Raw genomic sequence first — 24,767 nt, forward strand, 5'->3', positions numbered from 1 at the left:
TAAATAGATATATGTACCACATACATCTTGATACATCCCAAGGAGAATATAAAGAACTTGATGATTTGAATATGCATTTCAGACTTGTTGAGTCTCATGTTCTGAATAAGGTGCTCACTGTTTTCTGTCTATGCCTCATATTCTGTTTTACAGTGAATTCTGGATGTGCTGGACAAAGCTGTTAACAGACTGATAAGGTACACTTAGCACATGGGTCTTGCAGCTAGGGATGGAGCAGTACAGCTGGGAGTCTAGTATGAGAAAAAGGTTCTCCATTTCTCAGAAGAAACTTTTAAAAGTTTTCCATGAGGTGCCCATCATGACCAGACTTTAGGATTACAAGCAATGTGTGCACATGCACAGGTACGTCACTGTTACACCACCTTGGATTTGCTACAAACATTTTCCTGAACATGCAGCTGTATCCAAGAAATTGTTCTGACCTGTGGTATATCTTCTCCTCAATAGTACCTGCAGTGAGCAGCCTATACACAGTCACCTCTTTCTTTTGGCCTATTCTCCAAGCACGCTCCCGAGCCTGGAACACAAAAGGTTTGGTTACCAGACATGAGCCTCTCAAACGTGTCTGACAGAGAGCTACTGGCAACACTCCTTCAAACTCAGTTTGGACATTTAACAAATACTTCAAGAACTGGTATTTCTAGAGCATAAGATTACTAACGTATGATAACTCAGCAGGAGAGGAAGAAGACCTAGAAACTCTTCAATTGTACCAAGAAATCTATGCAAAAATTATCAATAGATTATGTTAAAATTGGAACTTTTACCTAGAATATGTACTTTATATAGACTTATTCCAGAAGGAAGTTTCACAGTACAGCTTTAATACACACCTTTCCCTTGATCTTTTCTTCTTTAACTTAACTGAAATCTTTCATACAAGCATCTTGAACCAACCACTGATACTCTAAGAGCACTCTAATTCAGACACTTGCAGATCTCAGAGCTACATAGGAATTCTATAAAAAAGCTTTTTTCTCTCGAACTTGTAAGCACCATATAACTGCTACATGATTTGATAAATCAGAGTCTTACCACACCATGAGATAGTGAACGACTTCTAAAGGTCACAGCTACATATCATTATCTAGTGAGAAAGCCAATTTAAGCAGCATCTGTTCTCCTTTTCTCACCCTGCATTGTCACTACCAACAGTCCTGCCAGTTCAAGAGCTTGCACAGCTGTACTTCCCCTTCAGAAACATCTGGTTTATTTATTTTAAAAACACAGACCATTTGAACTGTTTGTTTGACTGCACTGTAACTGACTGCATGAATCAAGAATATGAAGAGTGGTAAGGTGTAACAGCATAGAGGGGATGTGGTGGGAACCACTTAAATTGGCTTTGCCACAAGCGTAATCATAATGTGGAGTGATCACCCTAAGTGATCACTGCTGGGAACAGCAACTTAGCAAAGAGCAACATAGTGCTTTAACACTGAGGAGAGAAGTGTCATTTCATCTTCAATTTTATTTCAACTTAGCTGGTAAATGGAATGTAATAAATCAAACTCACCTGTGTGTCTACACTGGGATTCCAGTCAGGATCATAAATAATAACTCGGTCAGCACCAACCAAGTTAACTCCAATGCCACCAACACGGGTTGTTAGAAGAAAAAGAAATATGGATTTGTCCTGTGACACAGGAGAGAATTTACTAGAGCAAGGATTACCAAAATGTAACATTAAAATATAATTATTTCCTGGATTATTTTATCAGTATTTTAGGCAAAGGACGTCAAGAAAAGGAAAATATTTCCTTGTTCATCGAGTATTTCTTTTGACAAATAAATAAATAACAAATAATAAATAATTTGATCTAAATTTCATTTGCTGTTATCCAATAAAATTGCTTTTCCTTTTCTCAAACTCGTTTCTTTCCTTAGCAGAAAACCCAATTTAAGTGTGAAGTAAGAGATTACTTTTCCCCTCTCTCAGAGACAGGAGTTTCATTTTACTCAACTCCCCAGTTTTGTGTCTCCAACCTGAAGTAGTGTATTTTCAAACAGAACAAAAAGGAATGGAAGAACTCAATCATACTCATTAATATGTATTCATGTGTGTGATGGAACATCTCACCTCATTGTATTTTGCTACAAGAGGCTGTCTAGAAGCTACTGCTGTGGTGCCATCCATCCTGAGGTAGGAATAGTTTCTGTATCTCACAAAGACTTCAAGTATCTGCATCATCTGTGGTGATGGAAAAGATTTAATGAAATCCAGAAGAAATACACGAAGAAATATATGAAAATACATGAAGACTCAGCATCTGTGTGATGAACCTATAAGAATTTCTGGTACTAACTGCAGTGTCAATCAAAAATTATTACAATGAAAAACTTGAAACACTTTCTTAAATGACAGAAAACCAACTTATGTAAATGGGGAAAAATTTATTTCACAGCTGAATGCAGTGGAATATTTGTCTTGGTCTGGAAAGCCCAGGGCCACAGCTTTAAGACAATTAAACAGACTGGGGTGCAGCATCCCAAGGAAATCCACAGAAGGAAGTGATTCTGAGGATCAGACATGCACAGGCACTGCACAGAGCATGCAAACTGACCAACCCTGCAGCTACTCAGCAGGGACAGCCTGGTAGCATATGGGTACAGCTGATACAGCTTTGACCCAGTATATTGAAACCAGGCCACTGCCACAATGCTGTGTCCTTCCAGTAAAGCTTACTGAGTTTGGGAACTGGTCTCTGTTTATTCCAAAGACATCAATCATTTCAGTAACTTTTTCAATAAGATATTGATTTTATGAGAAAGACACTACAAAAGCTGGCTTTACTTACAAGTTTTTAGAACTCACAGACATGTTTTAAGTCACAGTAATAGCTAAAGCTAAAAACAATTAGCTCATCTTACCTGTCTTGACTGAGTAAAAAACAGCACTCTGTGACCTTGCTTGTGCCATATTTTCAGCAAGGATTCTACCACAATCATTTTTCCAGAACGTTTCCAATATCCAAACTGATTTGGATCTTCTGCTTCAGCATCAGGTACACTCTTCAAAATTCTGGGACTATCAGCAACAAAATCAGGGTGATTGCAAATCTTTCTCAAAGTTGATAGCCCTAAGAGAATCTGAAGAATACAAGAGAAAAACATTTCTATTTTCATGACAAATACTTGTATCTATATGGGTTGTAGACAAGAAAAATAAACAGTAATAGATAATCTACTCACCATCAATGTTTGTTTTTAATAATCTTGTGATGCTAATACTTGTTTAAGGGAAAATTTTAGGAAAAATCAGTACAAGAGAAAGTGACTAAAATTTTATGCACTTGTGAGCCTATTCTGGTGACAATGTTAAGGGAATTCTACAACAATTTCCACACTAATAAAACCAGTCCCTCTCTAGCTCTAAGGTCATAGTTTTCTTACTCAAAAGGAGAAATTCCATTAATTTGTTTATTGAAATTATCATGTCTTTCCTTCCATATTAGCAAGTAACTTAAGACAGGCCTTGAAGATAGTCAGTATACCCACCAGAATGCATGATAACAAAGAATATATGAGTTAACATATTTGAACAAACATACAAAACTGAAATGACCACTTTTGATGCCATGTTACAAGGACTCTATACAGTTATTCATTCAGTAATATTACAAGTGCTATTTATATTTCTGAATATTCTGAAAAATGAATTTGCTTGAAATTAATTTTTGAATTTGAAGCTTGAAATGAATAGCTTGAAACAGTGAATCCCTCAATCTTTTAGCACTACAAGCTGGATGAGCCTGCCCATAATTTATGGTTTGTTTTTACAATGTTGCTTTTCAGCTGGGATTTGCTGTTGTCATCACAGAAATCTAATAAAAGCATTGAAATTTACTGTTCAAAATTCTCAGATTCCTAGTAAATATGATAGCCCATTCTGTAACATCTTTGAGAAATGTCTGCAGATAGTCTTGCATAAGCCATCTCTAAAAGAACAAGCTCCTTAAAGTAATTTACACTGGGATAACTAAAATGGCTATCTATGCACTTGAAAAAACTTCCCCACTCTATCTTTGTGAGATTGGGAAAATTAAAGTCAAAACAGTAATAGGTATGGGACTGCAATATATATGGCTATGCTGACCATACAACTGACTGGAGCCACTGGGTATGCAGGGAGAATGGATTTCACAGCTCACAAGACAAGAAAATATGGCAAATTACACATTACAGCCAACACATAATACCTCTCCTTCTACAAACAAGGGCTAAAATGGAAGGGAGACACATCCATCGCATGCATAAAAATGTCAAACAGAGCAGATGTGTGCAACATGAGAGTCACAAGGAATAGCAGATTCTACAGAGGCAGCAGCAGCAGCCAGCAACTGCAACTGTACCCCAATTACACCTTACACTTGGCCACAACAATTTCAACACCAACATTGTGAGATGGAGGCAGAAGATAAGAAGTGACTAGTAAGATAGTAACAAGGATGTTTGCTCTTTGCTCTGCTTTCTGTTAATACTGTGAAATCATCAACTGTTGCATAACAACGTTTTCACACCTGAACTGTAGTCTCAGGACTAACTATGCTTTTCCTTTGCTTCACTTTGACAATTAGTTAAAAGCATGCATAATGGTACCTACAACAGGTCATCCAAAAAGCCAGAATTTGTTCCCAAGATCACAAACATATTGTGAAGCTCATTCCATTTCTATTTTATCTGCTCATGTCACTAGACATGGATCACTAACTCAAATACATTTCATCTAACATTTCTGAGAAAAAAAACCAACTACAAAAGCTGAACAGAGATCAATGTGTTTGCTTCCCTTACTGCTCAGAATCCAGCTAGAAGAATGCAAAGGCCAGTCCATGATTTGATCCATCAAACCCTACCTGTCACTATCCTTATTAATGCCCACCTGCATGTCTCCATTGAGAATCTGGTAAACTTCTTTAGAGTTGATGTAATTTTGATAGATTTGACGCTGCTCCTCTGTCAAACGGCAAAAGAGGACCTACAAAAAAAACCAACCATTCAAACCCGACCTGTGTGAATTTTAGAATTTTACCACATACTACAATGAAACTTCACAGATGTTTGACATACTGAAATTCTAAGTTAAAAGATACTGCATAGAAATCACTAGAAATAATAAAAAAAAGAATTTTTAGAGAATATGCAATGATCATTACAATGAGTTTCATGAAGTTTAATGCATTCTTTCCCGGAAGTTAGATTTTCCCCTCAAATCGCTTTAGTTTTGGAAGTGCTGCTATTTTCTAGTTTTAATGAGGTAACTGTTGCAATGTTAGCATTCTCTCAAATCTGTTTATAGTAAACTCTTTCCATTGTGTGTCTGTCACATCCCTTACAAACTGCAAATTCTTAGAAGTTTAGTAGACGTGATCTGTCCTGTCTTTAGACCTTAAGCATGAAATATAATGATTTCTCAGGTGCTCTGATGGGCTAAAATGGAACAAAATCACTTCCTTGCATCCTGCAAGGCACCCAGCATTATGCTCTAAATCAAACTGATGTAGTGCCCTGTGACTGACAAGAGCAAAAATCAATTTCGTTTAAACTGCCTATGATCACATTCTTTAGAGCCCAGACTCTTTAATATCTAGACATTAAAAAGTTGGTTAAAAATAGTATATAGAAATTTAAAAATTGGTTAAAAAAAGACCATTAGACTGCAAATACACAGTATGGCCTACTTCTTCATTTAGCACTGTCAAGACTAACATGTCCACTTCTCTTTTAGAGGGAGAAGACAAGAAAGGAGTCAGAACAGAGTATGAAAATTTGAAGCACTGAAACCTGAAGAAGAAGCTAATAATTACTACAAGTGGGTATCTGTAAGAATTTCAGTTCACTAATACTTTCAACCTCCTCTACTTTGAATGAAAATGTTTCCTAAAGAAACATAACACCTTGCAGTAAAGCAAACAAGTTTCACATCTCAAAGCTAATATTCTGAAAATTTATTATAAGGTATAGGCCAGCTAGCTTGCAATATTAACAACTGCCAGAAAGTATTTCTCTATTATTTGCTTTATTAATTCATTGGCTAAATTAATCTTTCTGTGACAGGAAACAAAGCTAAATTGTTTCCTGCTGTACAAAAGGAAACAGACAGACAACTCATTTCAATGCACTTGAGACCTAAGGGGACAGTATTAAGTAGCCCTGACTACACTTCATCTGTCCTTTACTTTTTAGATAAGTGAGCTCATACAGACCCTGCCAAGACAGCAGTAATTTAATACTCAGTAAAATGGTAAAAGAATATGAATCTTGAAAGCTCTGCAACTTATCTTTAGTTAAACCAGCATTTTATCTGCTACTAGCACAAATTACTTCCAAATTTTCATGAAAGACTGAGTTTTGAGGAGGGAGAGGACTCAGATCTAATAGTGAAAATAAGCAAACCTGTTCATTTTTATCTGGAAGCGAAAGGCTCATTTTCACATCAGCCTTCATTCTTCGCAGCAAGTAGGGGTTTATGGTGTCCCGTAACACGCAGGCACATTTGTAAGCAGTTTTTACCTGAAAAACGGAAGAAAAGGCACAAGTTGTATTTTGATTCTTGATAGTAGTTTTAACAACTAGCAATATTACATAATTAGCAATAGGAAAATCCTAATAAAATTATATGGATTATTTTACATGGATCTATAGTTACATGTTCAACACAACATGAATTGCAATAAAATTCATGTTAGCAACAATAAAACTGAACAAGTAAGGCTTCCTCAGATACCCCAGATTTCTCTTTAAAAGAGACCAAAAGTAAGATATTTAATTTAGAAACCAAAGAAAGAAGTGGGTATAAATCTGAACAAAACCAAGATCCTCATGAAAAAGTGCTAATACATATACCAAAGATCAAAAAAGAAGCCTGCAGCAATGGTGGTTACCAGACAATAAGTGAAGATTAGTGCTCACGTGAGGCTTTAAAAAAAAAAATCAGTACAAGAAAATCCCCACAATCACAGAAACTAAAGGTCACTCTGGCCCTAAATGGAACATATGGTTCTATGTAAGGGATGTGTGAGATAGGTATTAACTGTAATAATGGCTAAAAATACCTCAGTTTGTCTTAAAGTAAAGCAAACAATATAATAAATTACTGATGTGTAAAAACAATTGAAATGCCAATGTAGTAAATTACTAATATTTATACAAGAGTAGTACTAAAACTTCAAAACTTCAAGAAAACTTAAAGAAAACTTCAGCAATGCATGCAAGCAAAACATTGCAAACAGTAGTTAAAAGGATACAAGTTTAATAGTATTTATATGAAACAGTCTGCAGATTATGAAGACGACAACTTATTTACTATCTAGTTAAAAAAAATATTTAAGCTGTCATCAACACTTAAAGCCAGAACTACAAAGATTAATGGACACTTATTCAAAATAATTTCCCAAGTAATTTTTTTCTTTCAAAATTAGTTTATTTACTTCCTGACTTCCAACACCTAATTTAGCTTTTTAAAATAAAGACTGTTTTTAGATTGGATTTAAGGATTCCTCTGACTGCACAATTTGCCAAGGCTTGATAGCAAACAGGAAAGTTCTATTTAAATACATAAAGATGTGGGATCAGTCACCTCCCACTCTAGTTTGTTTATCTCCATATCAAAGAATACTTCTAATGACTTAAACTTTAGGGCTTTTGACTGGAAAACCTTGTATATAAGCTGCACTCCTGTATAAAGGGAACATCCTAGTTGAATAATTTTTTTACACAACCAGCACTAATACACACACAACTATTTTTTTGGTTAGTGTCTAGAACAGAAAGCATTCAGTACATTTAGAAATTACACTAGAAACAACAGTAACAGTTGGAACAGTTTCCTTCAAGCAAAATGATATTTTGGATGCATTTACCTGGACAGGAGAGGCATTGCAATATCCTCCCATGGTTATCGGGACAGAAAACTGCTCCATGAACACAGGCAGTGTTCCCAATTTTCCTGGGAATATAAAGTCAAAGAGGGACCAGAGCTCCTTTAGGTTATTTTGCATAGGGGAGCCAGACAAGATGATTCGATGGGGTGTGCGGAACTATTAATAAAAACCACAAAACCAAAAGAAAGTTATTTTCATGGTTCCTGGTGTATCCTGCCACAGAGGATATTCAGCTTCACCATCAATAAATTCTCATGTAAAAATATGTGGCCTCACACTCATGAAAAAAACAGATTTCCCCAATACACTGTTTATAAACTGTTGGCAGAAAATTCACACCAGCAATCTGACATTTATCACTACTGGTAAATTACTTTTCAATTTAACATTTTTATTTTTTTCCTCTGCTGTACTTGCACAAATTTACCCATGCCATTAAAAATGTTAAGTAAGTTAAATAGTCAAATACAGACCATTGTGATTTATGCTTTTATTCTTTATTAATGATCAAACATATATTTTTATGATAGGTTATTATATATTGGAACCTCCCTCCAGAGCACTTAAAGTACCTGCTTGCATGCAAGTGTGACTGCAGCATTTGGATTTCGGATTTTGTGACCCTCATCCAGAATGACATAATGCCAATCATAGGTGTGGATGTTGTCCTGCATCAGTCGAATGTACGAGTAAGATGTAATTAAAATTCCATGGCATGAAGCAATTTCATGAATTAGTTTCACCTAAAAACAAAAGGTGCACGTTGTCTGTGAGACAGAATCCTCAGACCTACACACATAGATTTGGTGTCCAAGGTACATATAAAAAGTATGACAAAAGCATATCCGTAATTTACTTTGCAAAGAAAGTATATGCAAGATTTTGATTATATGATTCTAGGTTCATCTGTCAAAGAATTAAAAGACTTGAATACTGTGTTATTGCAAATCAGAATTTACCAAAAGCCTGGTCAGAAGAAGAGAGTGTATTTTCAATTTTTTAAAGTCAATGTCTGAAAAAACAAACATCGGATTTGATTAAGGTGATGGGTTTCTTCAAGTTCTTCTGTATTGACTTCACAGACCCAGCTTTGTGTACTGCAAGTAAGATCCTGAATGTTAGAGGAAAATTAAACAAGTGAAATAGTGAAAAACAAATACAAAAATCTATTTGTTTAACGCTAAATTCTGTCTAATCTTTCTTGTTATAGGATTAATAGATTTGCTATCAGTCTTCAAATTTTGTGCTTCTCTTGTAAGCTTTAACCTTCCCCCAAGTTTTTACTAGCCTTTATAGCTGCAAGTTATGTAGGGCAGGAATAGTCTATATCACTTTTGACAGTATCCAGGACTCATCTTTATTACATTTATCCTCCATGTATAAATCTAGAAGACTTAAACAGCAGATGATGATAATGGAAAAACAGAAAGTACAATCTCCACCAAATCTGCTAAAGAAAAGACAAACCCTTTATTACTAGATTTGCCTTTAATTAAAAACCAACTAAAAAAATTAAATGGAAAACCCCATGTCAAAAACTCCGATGCTGTCAATAATCATGATCTTTTACTGTAAAATTACTTATACACATCTCAAGATTTAAAAAGCTCTTTTAACTGTTCAAGAATATCTGCTTTCTGATTATCATCTCCTGATAAAACCACAACACATTATTTAAATGTTGGTATCACGAAGTCTCAAGAGAATATGTAATCTTGAGAATAATTTGTATTACAGACAGAGCAGGATTTCTCTGCAGGTGTGGACATCCAAAGTTAATTCTACCTGGTACATTATCCACAGTCTGCAACTTCTCGAGTCTAGCAATGGTCTGTCATAGAATATTGTAGACATCTCTACCCAAACACTTAAGACAAATCATCTCGGGTGATTTAAAATTAAAAGCTTGTAAAATATGTAACCTCTCCTAATTTTTGCAATTAATAGGGTATGTCTGCAATTAGCCTGACTTACAGAATGCTACACTCTTGTCATTAAAAGATGTTTTGTGAAAGTGCTGCTGTTATTATGGAGGCTCAAGAGACCAATCCCTCCTAGAGGGCAAACAGTGGACTGGTAGAAAACAACAGCCATAAATCACGCTGTCAGGTAGCAGAGAGAACAGAAGTGAAACACAGGCACATGAAGGCCATTCATTGTAAACACACCAAGGCAGAATTCTAGTCAGGATTTACTGAACCTGTAATTAATTAAAGTTTCCTTCAAGCTAAATTTTTAATAAACAAGGATTTGTGCTGACAATGAAGAAATAGAACAACACAATTTTATCAACTCACACTACACTTACTAAGTCTCATTTTACTGCATTAGGTACTTTTTCAAGGTTGCCTTCACTTTAGGTGCAGTTCTTGGAAAAATTCTGAATATTTTAAAAAATGGTAATAGATCTAATATTGGATACAAACTCTTGAGGGTGTGGTATTTTATAATTTAAGCTATTTTACAATCTATTCTTTAGTCCATAGTTCTTCCTTTGTTAGATTAAAGCATGTCTAAATTTTAGTTTTTCTCTGGAAATACACTTAAATGAAATATTTCAGGACATGCACAGTTACACTTTTTTTAAAAAGTGTGCTTGAGAGAGACCAATCTTACTAATGCCAGATTACACAGCAGTTACCTAATTTTGAAATTCTGCACCTTGGCCTTTATCTGACCCTAATGAATAGAGGAACATGTGAGAAGATTGAGTAATTATGAACATGCATTTTTGTTCACCACAGTACTTCAGGCCTTTACAATTCAGGGACAGTATTTTCTCCCACCCTTAGTTGATAAGTTGATGGTGTTGCCTTGTCTTCACTGGAGCACATGAGATGTACAAAGCCTGTATGAATTTTGGCAAGCATAATTTCTTAAGGATAAAAGGTTTATGATTTATTCTAAGGACATATCTCTAAAAAAATGGTTCTTTTTCCTGTTGGTACCTCAGTGCACCTACAAGTTTGTTTCTGAAGGTACAAAAACAAGATAATATTTCTTTTTAAATAGTCTTTTAAAAATATTTAAGAGGACCTGAAATCTGAAGTCTAATGTATTTTATATTTAAAATGGTAATTTTCTTAGACATAAATGTGCATGTTAAGACTGAACTTAAAGAAATAGACTAGTGATAACTACAAAATTCACTAAACCTTTGAGGCAAGGGTGAAGTCTGACATAGTATCTAGTCACTAATCCAAATATATATCATCTGTGAATCAAAAGTGCATTCTTCAGGAGGCTTATCACCATCTCATAACCAACCATTAGGCCTGGGGATCCATAAATTCAACATATAAAACCTCTTTATTATTTCCCTGCCCCAACAAAAAAACCTAAATGGCACCATGAAGAGGCTTCAAAAGAACACATTATAATGTTTAATAATGTAAAAGTTGCAATAAAAAGAGCTAAAGCACTTATTACATATTTAACAAGAATGCAACTTCTTAGAGCACGATACTAATTTCATGTGAGTTTGGTCCTTAACTCAGAAATAGAGCTTTTGGCTAAAATACAGGTTCCATATGCAATCATGCCAGTAACTGTAACTCTGAAATTTATTTTCTTTACATGTAGATTATGTACTCTACTGTGAGGCTAGAAGGTCTAAAATCTTCCACGTGTAAAGTCATCTTCAAATAGATGGTTTCATAGCTGTAAGCATCATGAACTTGACAATTACTTTCTAGGGCTGCACTGTGTATCCTGCCTTTGACCAGAACAAGGGAATGCAAAGTCACAGATTTACAAATGGTATGTGACACATCAGAAGGAATTGTTAACCTCAGTGATACCTGTTCTAAAGATTAAGAAATTAAAAGTTCAGCCTTGAACTTAAAAAATACAGATTCCTTCCATACACGATATGTTAAACAAGATAACCAAAGTTTATGTTGCCTCTTACATTCTGATTTACAAGTGCTCATGTGCCAACAGAAGCTTTAAAACAACAGGATAATCTCTTTACACAGAAGGCTTTTTTCCAACATATTAAAGTTTCTTCTCCTTACCTTCTGTTCTATGCCATAAATAAAAAGCACTTGTGATACACTACATTAGATTTACTTCTTTTTCTTCCTCTCATGCTTAGAAGTCTCAGAGCACTCAATGTTTACAGATCAGATTTGAGTGTAAACCATAGTAGGAGCATAATAGCATAGGACAGTACCACCACAGGACATTTAGCCACAAATGCTGTACCTTGTTCAAACTGAAATGACTTCACAGGGGAAGACTATAACTTACATCTGGTTCCCCCTACTGCTCCAACTTAAGCACATTTATCACCATAGAAGAGCTAAATAATCTTCCGTAATCACAAATAAAAATTTAAAAAAAGAGCAAGTTTTACATTTCATCTGAATGCCTTAAACAAGCTCAAAGGTCTTGGAAATCCCTCCAATTTGCTACCGTGTCTTCCTTTCATTATCTAAAATACCAATCTGCCTTCACTTAGAGATAGCTGAAGGCCTTTAGTTATAGTCCAAGAAATTTACACTTCCCTCCTTTACTGTCAAATTTTCTACCATTGTTATTTTAGAAAAGGAATAACGTAGTCTCTTTTTTTGAAGCTTTAGCATATGTTAAAAACTACACAAATATGATAACAGTGAGGATGTCTCAATGACTTAGCTGAAACAGGCTGACAAGATTTGCAGCCAAACTGGTGCTCACAATTCAGGCTGTCATTTCACACTGTTGTGAAAATCCTATAACTACTTGCAAAGAAAACCAAAACAGACTGGTAAAAAGGTAAAAATCAGAGAGTCTTTCACTTACCACATTGCTCAGAGTCCATTTGTAACACTAAAGAAGTGTCACTAACTGAACAGATGTGGGAAGTATTGCCTAGAATCAATTTATAATGAAACAATCAGAACAGATGTCTTCCCTACTCTTCACTGTCAAGTGAAATACTTCTGTGGGCAACTCTGAAGCACTGGGAGACAGGCACTTGAATCAATGCTCGTGTATCCTAGAAGGTACACCAGAAAATGCCTATTCATAAAAGCACAGGATTTCACCAGTGCTGAAAGATTTAGTATTTGCTAAGATTTCAGGATTCTTGACAATGTTATGGTAAAAATTACATACATCCATCTCACCTAAAACATCAACTTAAATTTTATCAAATGAAACTTCAGCTGTTGTCTGTTTCTGCTATGTAATACTGTCTTGCCTTATGGGACACCCGTCATTGCTTAACCCTTTTTCTCCAAAATTCTCATCCAATAGTTTTACAATTAAACTTTGCTCCTTAGATATCATGTACCCCTCTTTCACAGACCTACAGAGAACAAGCTGCAATATTGGGTTTTACCACAACCTGCTGGCCAAACACTACAGGATAAGGTAGTCCTCAAAATCTATTAAGATCTTCACTGTTTAATGTCCAGTTAGTCTGGAGGACAATAATGTTCCTCCACTGGTAAAGAAAACTGTAGCCTCTTCAGAGGCTGAAATAACCTTTCTCACTCCAAAGCTGATAAAGTTCAGCTCCCCAACCCTCTCCTGGAACTGTCCAGCACAAAACCCTTCTCATTTACTTAGTGATAAACTGTGATACACGAATAGAACAAGTGAATCCTGGAATTGTCAATTAATTCCAAATAGGCCTGTGCCATGCTGAGACTACAGGTGAACAGGGAGTTGGCTTTTGGGTAAGTAAAATTAATCTCAAAGAACTTATGCAGTCAAACCACTATTTTTATATTTATTTATTTAACTTACATATTCTTTCATGTCTTATGCCAGAGCTAAAGGGCAGAATGGTCCCTGGATGAGTATTACAAAGTTGAGTGATCTTCTGTAATGCCATAGATCATCAGCAGATAGAATTGTTCTAAGATCAGAACTAAAGTATTCATAGAAAAAATGCATATTGAAAAGAAATCCTAGGCAGGAGTAAATCACTGGTCCTGTATTTTATGTGATGTATTTTCAGTGTACAAGCGTTACTTATGATAATTTATCAGTAGCAAACTATTATTGCACGTATAATGGGAAGTAGAACAGGAAAGTTGGGTTTTTTCTCTTACTTTAGCTTGCTCTTCACTGATTAAGAGGCATCTAGGAAAAAAAAGTGCATGAGGTTAGGACCTTATCAGCAGTGTCACTTGTTTAAAGAACTGTTGCAGCTCTTAGATGAGGCATTAGGTTCAGTTCTCTAAATCTGCTTGGAAGTGCTTATCTTTAATTTTAAGTTGTTGAATATGCATTTGAAGGACAACAATGGGAAGGTGAAATCTTGAAAACCTTTCTATTCCCACAGATGGAAAAAAATGAGTCCGATTGTCAAGTCCATTAATTAAGAAACAGCCCAAAATAAGCACCCATGATTTAATTTAGGAAGACATGCGACCATGTTATTGAGGTCAACAGACTTTTAGGGCTTGAAAACACACCAAGTTAATTGAACAACAGGAAGCTATTAGCACATTAGACTGTGCTACTCCTTTTTTGCCATGTACTGTAACTGCATCAATTACTTCAGAATATGTTTAATCAAGTGCAATTAAGCACCATGTAATCTTAATGTTATTACAAGAAATTCAATAAATATTTAAAGAGAAATTTAAAAATGCTTTGCTGAATCCTGAAAATCCATTTAAACATCTGAAATATAAGGCTGGGGAAAATAAAAATCTAAGTATTCCTTGTTTTGCTCCTGCAAGGCACCAAAGTTAGACACTTCAGACAAGTCAGGCCTTCAAATGTAAGAAAGAGACTAAGAACATGCACATGAAGGGACTGACAAAGAAAACTGAAAGACAGAGAGGGCACTTCTTGAAACAATGAAAACTAACAAAGTAACTGTCATTAAGAAAATGAGACTAAGTGATACCAACTGACAGCAACCAACTGAAGAGAAATTGCCCATGCATGCAAAACATATTAAGTATCAGATCAATGATGTAAAGATGTAAAGAAGTACAAGGAGAGAATTCACAGGTGCTACAAGCATTCACCTCTCTAGTCATAAACTTCTAGCATGGACCACAGCACAAGGAAAACTGAAGCATTTATGTTACTATTTACTATGTTACTATTTACTATGTTTATTATGTTACATTTGTTCAGGCAAGTCTCTATCATAATATATATGTATTCCATGTCATCCCCCTTTTAGTCCAGTTTACTATCAAATCTACACAAGATAATGAACTTTTTGTCCTTTCAATACATTCAGAGAAAGGGCACAAGCTCTTTCCTACACAGAAGAGTTATGTAACAGAGGATTTTTTTTGCTAGTGGGAAAAAAAAAAAGCCTCAGGAATTACAAAATGGATGTCAATCATTACCTTACTCTTTGTATAAGAACCAGTTTCATGGAGCACAGCAACTCTAAATGGAGGCCACCAAGTGTGGAATTCTTTTACCCACTGATGCAACACAGTAGCTGGACAAACAATCACTGTTGGACCCAATCCCTGGTACCTAAAATAGAGTTTTCAAGGAAAAAAAAACCTTAATGTGAATTAAATAATCTGTATTAAGTGGCTCATTAAAATATACACATATTAAAATGACAAACTTTATGGTTTAAGTGGAATATGAGAGCTATGGAAATTAATTGGCAATTTGTTTTCCTGGAAGTCTGTTTTCTAAAGGAAGATGAAGAGGGTATACTGCTAAAAGAATCTACTCACTGAACAGTTAAATGGATGCATCTATCAAGCTAAACAGGAATAGAAAAGCTCCAAACAATAAGGCATAAGGGAACTTCCTCCTGTGATATTACAAATCAGGTTTTAGTGACTGCTGTTTCTATAAGCGAAAAGAAATCATTAACAAGCAATTATTTTCTTACTTCTATTATACAGAATGTGTAGCTAGAGTCTCACAAATGGACTTACACACAGGTGTTCTGCTTTGTTTTGGTAATATACTGTACTGTCATCACCACAGTTTATTGAAAAGACAAGGACTCTAAAGTGGCAGACTATCATTCATGAAAGTTGAGATTTGAGCTTGGCTCAAACTGTCTCATAAGTTTCTTATTGGTAATTATATTACTGTTTCTGATAATTACTAAAGAGGTCTGAAACAAAGTCTTTCTGTATATAAAGTTCAGAGCTGCTCCTAAGGTTAAGAAGGGAAAAATCCCTTGCACACCAGCCGAATAAAATATACTTCTGCCACAAATAAATAACAGCAATCCTCTAAGAAATATATTTAGTGGTTACTAGCAGTTATTTTTCAAATATATTTGCTCTTAAAAAACGGAACAGAATGACTTTGCAAACAAAGGCAATAACTTCAGTTATCATACACTGATCTGTGTCTATGTACTATCCATGTGATAACACATAAACAATGCAAAAGATCGAAGTATACATTCAAGATCACACACTGATAGCAATAGGGGATTTCTCAGACACCAGCAACACCCTACTTTAAAAATAAACAAACCCCTTAATGTCTTCAGAAGCTGCTGACATGAAGAAATAATATTCTTTACTAGAAGTTTATAGATATGCAGAAAAACTATCTGGATGTTGCTTAGTATGAAAAAATACTATAGCACAACCTTATATGGTCTAACTAAAAAACTCCAGGCAATCCAAAGTGAAGTAAGAATTTGGAGACATGAAAAACAGCTTCAACTATGCTATGAATCCAAATAATCACTTTTAAACTGCATTTAAAAATACCTACAGCAAAAAAGCCAACTTTCCTAGAACATACTACTAGTTTCTCACTCTTCAGGGATAGCAACAAAATACATCTGTTTATTCCCCTAGTCTGTATTACACAAGCTCACACATAAGATTTTTTTTCCCCCCGTCAACTTACACAAAGAGTTCACACCTCCTTCGATCAATTTTCAAAAACTCCACTCCCCCTCTACTTGGCTGTGTGAAAACTCTTCTGTGTCTAGTCTGACTCTAACCACTTTCCACTAGCCAACATTTTATTATTCTCTTGAGAGCTTTTATTTATTTATATAAAAGAGCCATCTAGCTTCTTCCAGTCTGAGCTGTTTCACAAAACTAAACAAATCATATACTTCTGCTTGCTACACTTAGGAGGCATCCTTCATTCTCCTAATCACTGCAACACTGCAAGATTTGCTCTGCCACCCATCCAATTTATATTGCTTTCATGGAACAAAGGTGACACTTAAAACATTCAAAACCAAAGTCTTACTAGTGCCTTGTACCAAAGTAATAATACTGCCTTGTTCCTACTACAAATATATTGTCATATTGTACTCTGTCCCTTTTTCATAGGTGCATTGCATTAATTGCTTATGGCCAATAACATATATGGTCAATATATCCAAATCTCTTTCTTCTTCTGTTGCTTCTGGTTTATAAAGCTCAAATCCAAAAGTATCCTTTAGTTGTTGTTATTTAATTGGATGCAATTATAATTGCACATAAGTTCCTGTTCTTGCAACTTACTCCCAAGAAAAAGGAAACTGTATTCATGCTATATTTATAATCTTTAACACTCAAAAAATTAGCACAGGAAAACATGTTTCATTATAATCAAATGTTGCCAAGGATTGGCAAATCATGTTTTCAAGCTGAAACAATTACTAAGCCCTAGTGAAAATAAAGAACAGGGCAGCAAGAGCAACACATCTTTTCTGGGGCAATGGATTTTTATTTACATAAGCACCATGGAAATTAATCTCTGCCACTGAGAGAAGAGATTGAGCTGTGTATGTTTATGTCTCAGTATCCTGAAGAGCACAGTAAATAACCAGTGTATAAACTTTCTGTCGGTTTCTCATCTGATGTCTCAAATAAATGAAGGCAAGTGCGTAGTGAAAGGTTTTTGTTGCACACCAAGGAAAGGAGACCCAAGCTAGGCTGGAATACTCTTACAGTGCTGACAACACAACTTTGTCCCCTCTCAGTGCTGGCTTTGCAGTGAAGCTGCCCAGGAAGTCTCCTGCATACCAGACTACACTTTTCCTGCTGGTTACCAGCATTACTGCCTTCTCAGCCCAGAGGAGGAAAATACTTGACTATGGAAGATGAAGTTGTTTTGACTGACTGCCTTACAGCACACAAGCAAAATCAGAGCAAGCTTCACCAATATATCAAACCCTGCTTCCTCCCATGGAATTACTATCAGGATGGACTCAATGACATGCACCAGCCAAAATATGAAACTCAACACGGTATCTTACATGCAGAAAGAAAACTGCAACTTAGGTGGGCAAATCAATTTTGGCCTTTTCAAAGTCTTACTGTAGTTTTGCACTATTCAACATGTCAAGAGATGTATGCCCCTGAAGGATTTCCATCAACTCAGTCTCCCAAGTGGGGTGAGGAAAATAATTTGTACATTAGCATTCTTAACCAGGCAGCCATAATAAAGTAAATCAACTGGCCTGAGTGAAGGAGCTATGGGGCTTCTTTTATATTAAGCCTATAGTAGGAAGCAACCAGAGAGAAAACAGGAATATTTTCTCTTTAAAACATTATTTTACAATTCATGTACAAGCTGAAGATAATTTAAACATACCTCTATATAAAGGTAATTATTTTTGTTTAGTACAGTACTATGATAGTTGCTAAATTTCATGTTTACTTCAGGTGAACAGGCCAACAGAAGTAAAACAATTAAGTACTATACATGTGTGCATTTGCAAATCTGAGGACACAAACAAGTATCTTGCCAGTAATTCCACCTATGAAGAGGAAATTTTAAAGCATTGTTCAGTAACAAAAAACCATAAAATCTTATAAGAAACGGCCAGTCACACTAGCACATGTTTTGAAAAGCAGCAACAACAAAAAACCAAAAGCAGATGGAAATTCTTCTGAATATTACTGGTTTTACTCTTACTACTAATTTTTGGCACAGATAATTCCCTGCCCATCAGAAACTCTAACTTTCACTGCAAATCAGCTTGCTACTTCCTGTAAAACATTTACCTGGTGGCTTGCCAGAACAAATATTTTAATGTAAAATTTAATAAATGGAACTAAAGGTATTACATCTAATTTAAAATTCCATATTGTGTAAACTATTGATATTAATGTAATTGAGTTTGTAAACAATCCATTTGTGGAAGGTAACCTTAGACACTGTATTGACCCAAAATATCTAGCGTGGCTCATCTGCAAAATGAAGCATCAATGCCTGGAATTCATTAAAAGTGTTACATGTTTAATTTTTCCTGCCCTACAGCTCCATTGTCTCGTAAAATTTTTCCTTTTATGTCCCCCACTAAAAGAATTAAAGGAATATTGTAATTGAAATGTCATTAATAATTCACAGGACCCTCCTCCACCAGTAATACATCTGATGAAATATTAATTGAGCTCCACAGACTGACAGTCTGCAGAGAAGCACTTGCCTGTAATTTGAACCACGAGTCCTCATATTGCTGTAGCTCAGACCTGCCAAGAAGGCAATTATCTGAATGGTCTTGCCCAATCCCATCTCATCTCCCAGAATTCCTCCTGCCTGCTGGCAGTGCAATTCCCAAAGCCACCTAACACCTGTCTGCTGGTACCTAAAACAAGGAAAAAGAAGATGGCAAATGTTTGATAATACAGATCATAACAGAAAGTACTCATGAATTAATCATTTGGCAAGGTTCTCATACCAGTTACTGTAACATGCTGGATGTGTGTTTTACATGAGTGCTGTATTTACTAGGTCATACATTTTTGATGCACTCAGACATTACATGTGACTTTTGTTCTTTATGCAACACTAAAACATTTCTAATTAAACTGACAGTCATTGTAATTAGAGGGTATTTTATTTCATATATATTTTAAGTGTTAAAAGCAACTTGGAAAGTTACTCTTATGAAGCATTATCTTTTTGGAAAAGACAACATGCAAGGGTCTAGTAAATAATATTATTTGGAACATATTCCTTAAACTGAAGGAAAAGGTTGACTTGTAAGGGGTACAGACTTCATACTCCACTGCAAAAACTGATCACATCTGCCAAACCATTCTTTTTTAAAACATAAATTTATTTAATAACATTTAGTCTCTTTCAATGAAGAAAAAGAACAAGGCTAAGCAATAGAAATTATTGCAGTGCATTGGATACAGCAGAGCATTACGTGAGAACATCAGTGCAGTTTCTACTCCCAGTCCTTCACAGGAAATTGTACAAGCAACAATGTAAAATACATTCCACTTAAAAGAAGTGGACTAGAAAGCAGGATTTATGACAGCAAGCTAAAAAAGTGAAGATAAAATGCTGGGCTGAGAATCACTTTAGGACATACCTTTTTATAACTACATGAAATAGCCCAGTAGGAATAACATACCATGTGTGAGGGTTAAATTGAAAACAAAATAAATACACGAAAAAACATATCTTTGAATCATATTAAAAAAAAAATCAAATGTTTCAGCACTTCGGTGCATTGTAACTTACAGGAAGAAAGGTTACTGATAATTTTCTTGATGGTACACATTTCTGGAGTGCAGAGCACAGAAAAGAACAAAACACTTTTTTAAAAATAGAGATTGTTCGTTTTAGGTGATTTCTTGTGTGCATTTCAAAATCCTGTTTCCATCCTTGAACAAATAATATTTAGGACTACTGACAGCTAATGACACTAGTGTCTACAAAGTACTATTAAAAATCAATTTGTGATGAGTTTGGTATGGATTTAGAGAATGCTAAATGGAGACAAACAAATGGCTTGAGTAGTTAAAAAAAGATGATCAAAGAACACATCTAATGGTTCAGGCATCACACTATCTGCTGGTGTCTCAAAAGCATTATGCCACGAAGCCCTTAAGAAAACCTTTTATTAGAAATTAATTCACCTTAAAATGCAGCAATCTATAAAACAACTATGAAATGGCTCACAGAATTCACTATAATTGGATTAAGATGCTATCATTACTACATTTTATGAAGACAAAACATCTTCTGACAAACATTAAAGAATTGAAGATAACCCTAATTGCAGTCAGAAGGTGCTCCCCCAGACAAATGTTCAGCTTGTCTCTTCAGAAGACAACCATTCAATAACTTTCTAATATAAATTTGTATTATTTTTTAGGATTACATACAGAGTTTTAAAATTAGATTAATTTTTAAGCATATTTCTCCCTCTCCCTCCTTCTCCTGAGAGAAAGTTTCACAGTAGATAGTTAAGCTTGTGAAAAATTCTGCTCCATGGTTATATAAAAACATGAAAGATGCATGTGCTTTCTTTGTATAATTATATAAACATGCAATAACTGTAACTATTCAAAAGTTTAAGGAACACACCTTCCTCCATTTTTGTGGTTACATGGAAAGACAGTTAATTCCTTTCAACCTTACACTTCTATTGCACCAATTTTTATGGTGGTTTTTTTCTTTTTGTTTTTTTGTTTTGTTTTGTTTTTAAATTCAAAAATATTCTGGAAGTAAATAAAAATGCTGCTGGCCTTCCAAAATAGTTCTATTGTAATGTATTTCACATGAGCAGTCATGCTTTGATGCATCCTTCAAAATTCACCACAGCAGATACCACAGTTCAGCTGCATTGTTGAAGAGACAAAATTGTGTTTCAGATTTATCAGGGAAATCACACACTGGAAGCAAAGTGATGAAGGCTGTTTTCTTTTTCATACAGAGAGTATTCTCTCAGGCTTAGTGCAGATAGAATAAGGTGATGTTTGCAGGTCTGCTCAGTTTTGCTCCACAGCAGCATCGATGTTATTCCTGCTCAATGTTTAGCAAAGCAGGCAAGTGTGCATGGAAGAAATAAACCCCACTTTAACAGGCTTACCAAAGAACAAATCTGAGTCTCCTATTAAGTCAGCATGAGCTAACATTTTTGGAATTTCACTATGAAAGAAGACCACTTAAAGTACATGCTATACATGTCTTTGGGTCAATACACTCCCATGTTTTGTAGTGAACTTGCTCAGAACTCTACAATTTAATGCCTATTGACTATGGGCTTTCCTACATTGGAGATCTCAGCATTTAAGTTACAAGTCAGACAAATCATTCAACTCAATTGATCTTTCTAACCACTTAAGAAGTTTTGCCAACTGACTCATGCTTGCAGGGATACCCTTCATTAGTGAGGCTTGCATCTTCAAGATTAATTTTTAGTGACTGCTCTATTTCATTTCCCTTTGGGTTCCTCAGACCACACATCCGTCCTCAAGACGAATACTTGTGCAGTACCTTCACATAAACAACTGGAGACCACATATTGGCTCTGCATGGTCCCAGCAACCAAGTCATTAATTCAATCCCATTTCAGAGCTAGTGCTTTCCTTCTGAGGACTACATGACAACAGTAATAATTTCTTTGAGGTCAAGACTAAGTGGTTCTCTTGGAAGGGATACCACACACGCCCATTATAAACCAGGGCTTTCTACTACAATAAGATTTCAAGAGTTTGCTTTTGAAAGAGAAGATGTTTTTCCTGCTGTGAGAAATGTTGCCAACAAAACTGAATGCAAGCCCATTATGTATAAAATTCAAGGGAGAAATTATGGATAAAATTAACTGGTCAGCTGCTAACTGAGCGGCGGCTAACTTGTAATTTCTTTTTTTTTTTTCTTTGAGATGAATTTGAAAATACTACTGGGCACTATGTTTTAAAAACCTGAAACAGAAAACAGTTATGTTGAAATTTGCAACTAAGCATTAAACAACTAAACAATGAGTTGTTGAGTGTTTTCCAGATACCAGAGAAATTTAGAATTCACTCTCTATATTTTAAAATTTCACCTGGCAACATGTTCAAGCTTATTTTATAATACGAAAGTAGTTACTGTGAAAAGCCTTCCAGTAATTACTTAAAGAAAAAGTTCTCCATATTTTTACCGGCAGAAAATTTCACTCCATTCAATCAGAGAAACACCATACTTCTTGTTTTCTTTTATCACATCTTGGGTTTCAAAGTAAAGTTATTCTACCACTCCACACCTCAGTTAGGAGCAAGCATATATCAATAAAAGGAAGCATTTATAAAAATAGGCAAGGAGAGCTTCTCAATTCATAATTTAGCTAATACACATTGACAATATCCACATCAGCCAGTTATCACCTGTATTTTCATATAATTGCATTTTGTGTTCACAATAAGTTAATTTCATCGAAGTTTGATCCTGAAATCTTTTTTAAAGAAAGAATCCTACTGAAACAACAGAAGCAAAAGTTGAGACATCATTCACTGAAGTAAAAGTTACAGCAAAAGGCATCTGGAACTCACCATGACTATTACTACTAATATTATTAACAGCATACAGTGGCATAATATTGAAATAAAATACACAATACATACTTAAAAAGCTTTTTGAAGAGAAATCCTGGTACTTTGAAACCCTCTTCAAATTCAACGTCACTTTCTTCAGAAAGTTCCTCAGCTGTTTGATGTTCTTTGTCCTTCAAACGTTCTTTTTGCCACTTCCTGGAATGACACAAGGAGGCAACATTCCATTATAGCATGGAAAAGATATTGTATGAAAATGACACTCTATTTCAATCAGGCAAAAAACCCAACAAAACTTCATGATTCAAAATAGTAATCCTTTGGAGGAGAGAATTATGCAAGTAAATGCTTGAAATATCTGACATATTAAGGTAAATTATTAAAGGTATGTTTTATAGCTAGTTACAATTTTCTACAGACAAAAATACTAATATAATGGAATCAACAGTTAAGAACACCAAAAACCTGGCAACTTTAAACTCCTAAATCTACCTCCCCTTACCCCTCACCAAAATATTGATAAAATTTAGGTGTTCCAAAGCTATTTTATTAATTTAACCAAACACTTGAATTTAACTTCCTTCCTGTAGAGTAATGTGAAGCATTGTATAATCTTAATCCAGAAGACTCAGTTGGAAGCATCACTGTCTTCAGGGTGACATGCTCTAAATCTATAAAGCAGTCATTATAAAGAGAATGATTTTTTATGAGGTTTTGAAATTACAGTGTGATTTGTGGTTTGCAGCCTTATCTTGTTTGGACTCCAGGCAGCTCAGAGAATTACCTTCCTGTCCCATCATTCCCCCACTGCTAAAAAGGTACCAAAGGATCTTCAATGTTCCAACGAAATTACGAACTTGTGTTCCAGTGACCCAAACCCATCTGTCTCTAATAGCAAAGAGTATTCTAGCTGGCTGTGCACTACTCAACCAACAGCACTTCACTGATAATTTGGGTTTTGCTGGAATTTTCTTCTGGAAGTGCCATTTACTGCAGGCATGCTGAATGTGGTGGATAAACTGGCAAAATCCCTACAAAAACTGGCACACAAGTTACACAACGGATTAAAAACAGCCATACGCTATTTTTCTGAATGCAGTGCAAAAGAAAATTTCTACTTAATGATCTCTGCATATCTTTGCAAATTTCTTTAAAACCACTTGTGTTAGGAACCAGAGAGCAGGGAAGAAGTTTAACACTTCACGTACAAGCAACACAATCATACACTCCTTCTCATGAAAGAAAGTTAATTATGTGAGGTTTCTAGATGGGCTTTTCAGCAGTACCTTTTGAGAAAATACTTCAAGTCTTTCTTTAGGAACTAGTCACAAATTTGGTATTGTTCTATTAACTCAAAATATTCACCACTATCTCTAAATACACACAAGCTACAATCACTGCCAAGAATGAAAGCACTGAAAACCTAAGACAACACAATGCTGGTCAGGTTTAGAGAGTCAGTTTCACGGAAGCATATTTTGATCTCTTAAGTCAAGATGTCTTTAGAAGCAAAAATAATGATTGAGAGAAAAAACAGCATATACAGGGAAAAAATTACACGAACCAACAGAGTCTTCAGTTTGCTGTTTAAAACTGCTGATTTGCTAATGTTTGTATCGAATTCTTCTTATTTCATTTCATGTAATCACAAATCCAGCTAGGTAGTAAAAAAGAACTTACTAAAAATACATGA

General features: G+C 35.2%; 1 protein-coding gene across 2 annotated transcripts in view; it reads right to left on the reverse strand.

Annotated features, from left to right (window-relative positions):
• ERCC6 (ERCC excision repair 6, chromatin remodeling factor) overlaps positions 1-24,767 on the reverse strand; it is a 44,802-nt gene that overhangs the window by 6,231 nt on the left and 13,804 nt on the right. For both annotated transcript variants that reach the window (XM_014875403.2, XM_014875402.2), the window contains 11 exons: positions 23,147-23,272; positions 19,231-19,389; positions 15,212-15,347; positions 8,477-8,647; positions 7,884-8,060; positions 6,418-6,534; positions 4,904-4,999; positions 2,893-3,111; positions 2,102-2,212; positions 1,538-1,657; positions 444-538 (listed from right to left, as the gene is read on the reverse strand). In XM_014875403.2, the coding sequence (XP_014730889.2) occupies positions 444-538; positions 1,538-1,657; positions 2,102-2,212; positions 2,893-3,111; positions 4,904-4,999; positions 6,418-6,534; positions 7,884-8,060; positions 8,477-8,647; positions 15,212-15,347; positions 19,231-19,389; positions 23,147-23,272 (1,527 nt within the window). The remainder of the gene's footprint in view (positions 1-443; positions 539-1,537; positions 1,658-2,101; positions 2,213-2,892; positions 3,112-4,903; positions 5,000-6,417; positions 6,535-7,883; positions 8,061-8,476; positions 8,648-15,211; positions 15,348-19,230; positions 19,390-23,146; positions 23,273-24,767) is intronic.

Source organism: Sturnus vulgaris, chromosome 8 (genome assembly GCF_052056855.1).
Source record: "Sturnus vulgaris isolate bStuVul1 chromosome 8, bStuVul1.hap1, whole genome shotgun sequence".
Taxonomy (NCBI): domain Eukaryota; kingdom Metazoa; phylum Chordata; class Aves; order Passeriformes; family Sturnidae; genus Sturnus; species Sturnus vulgaris.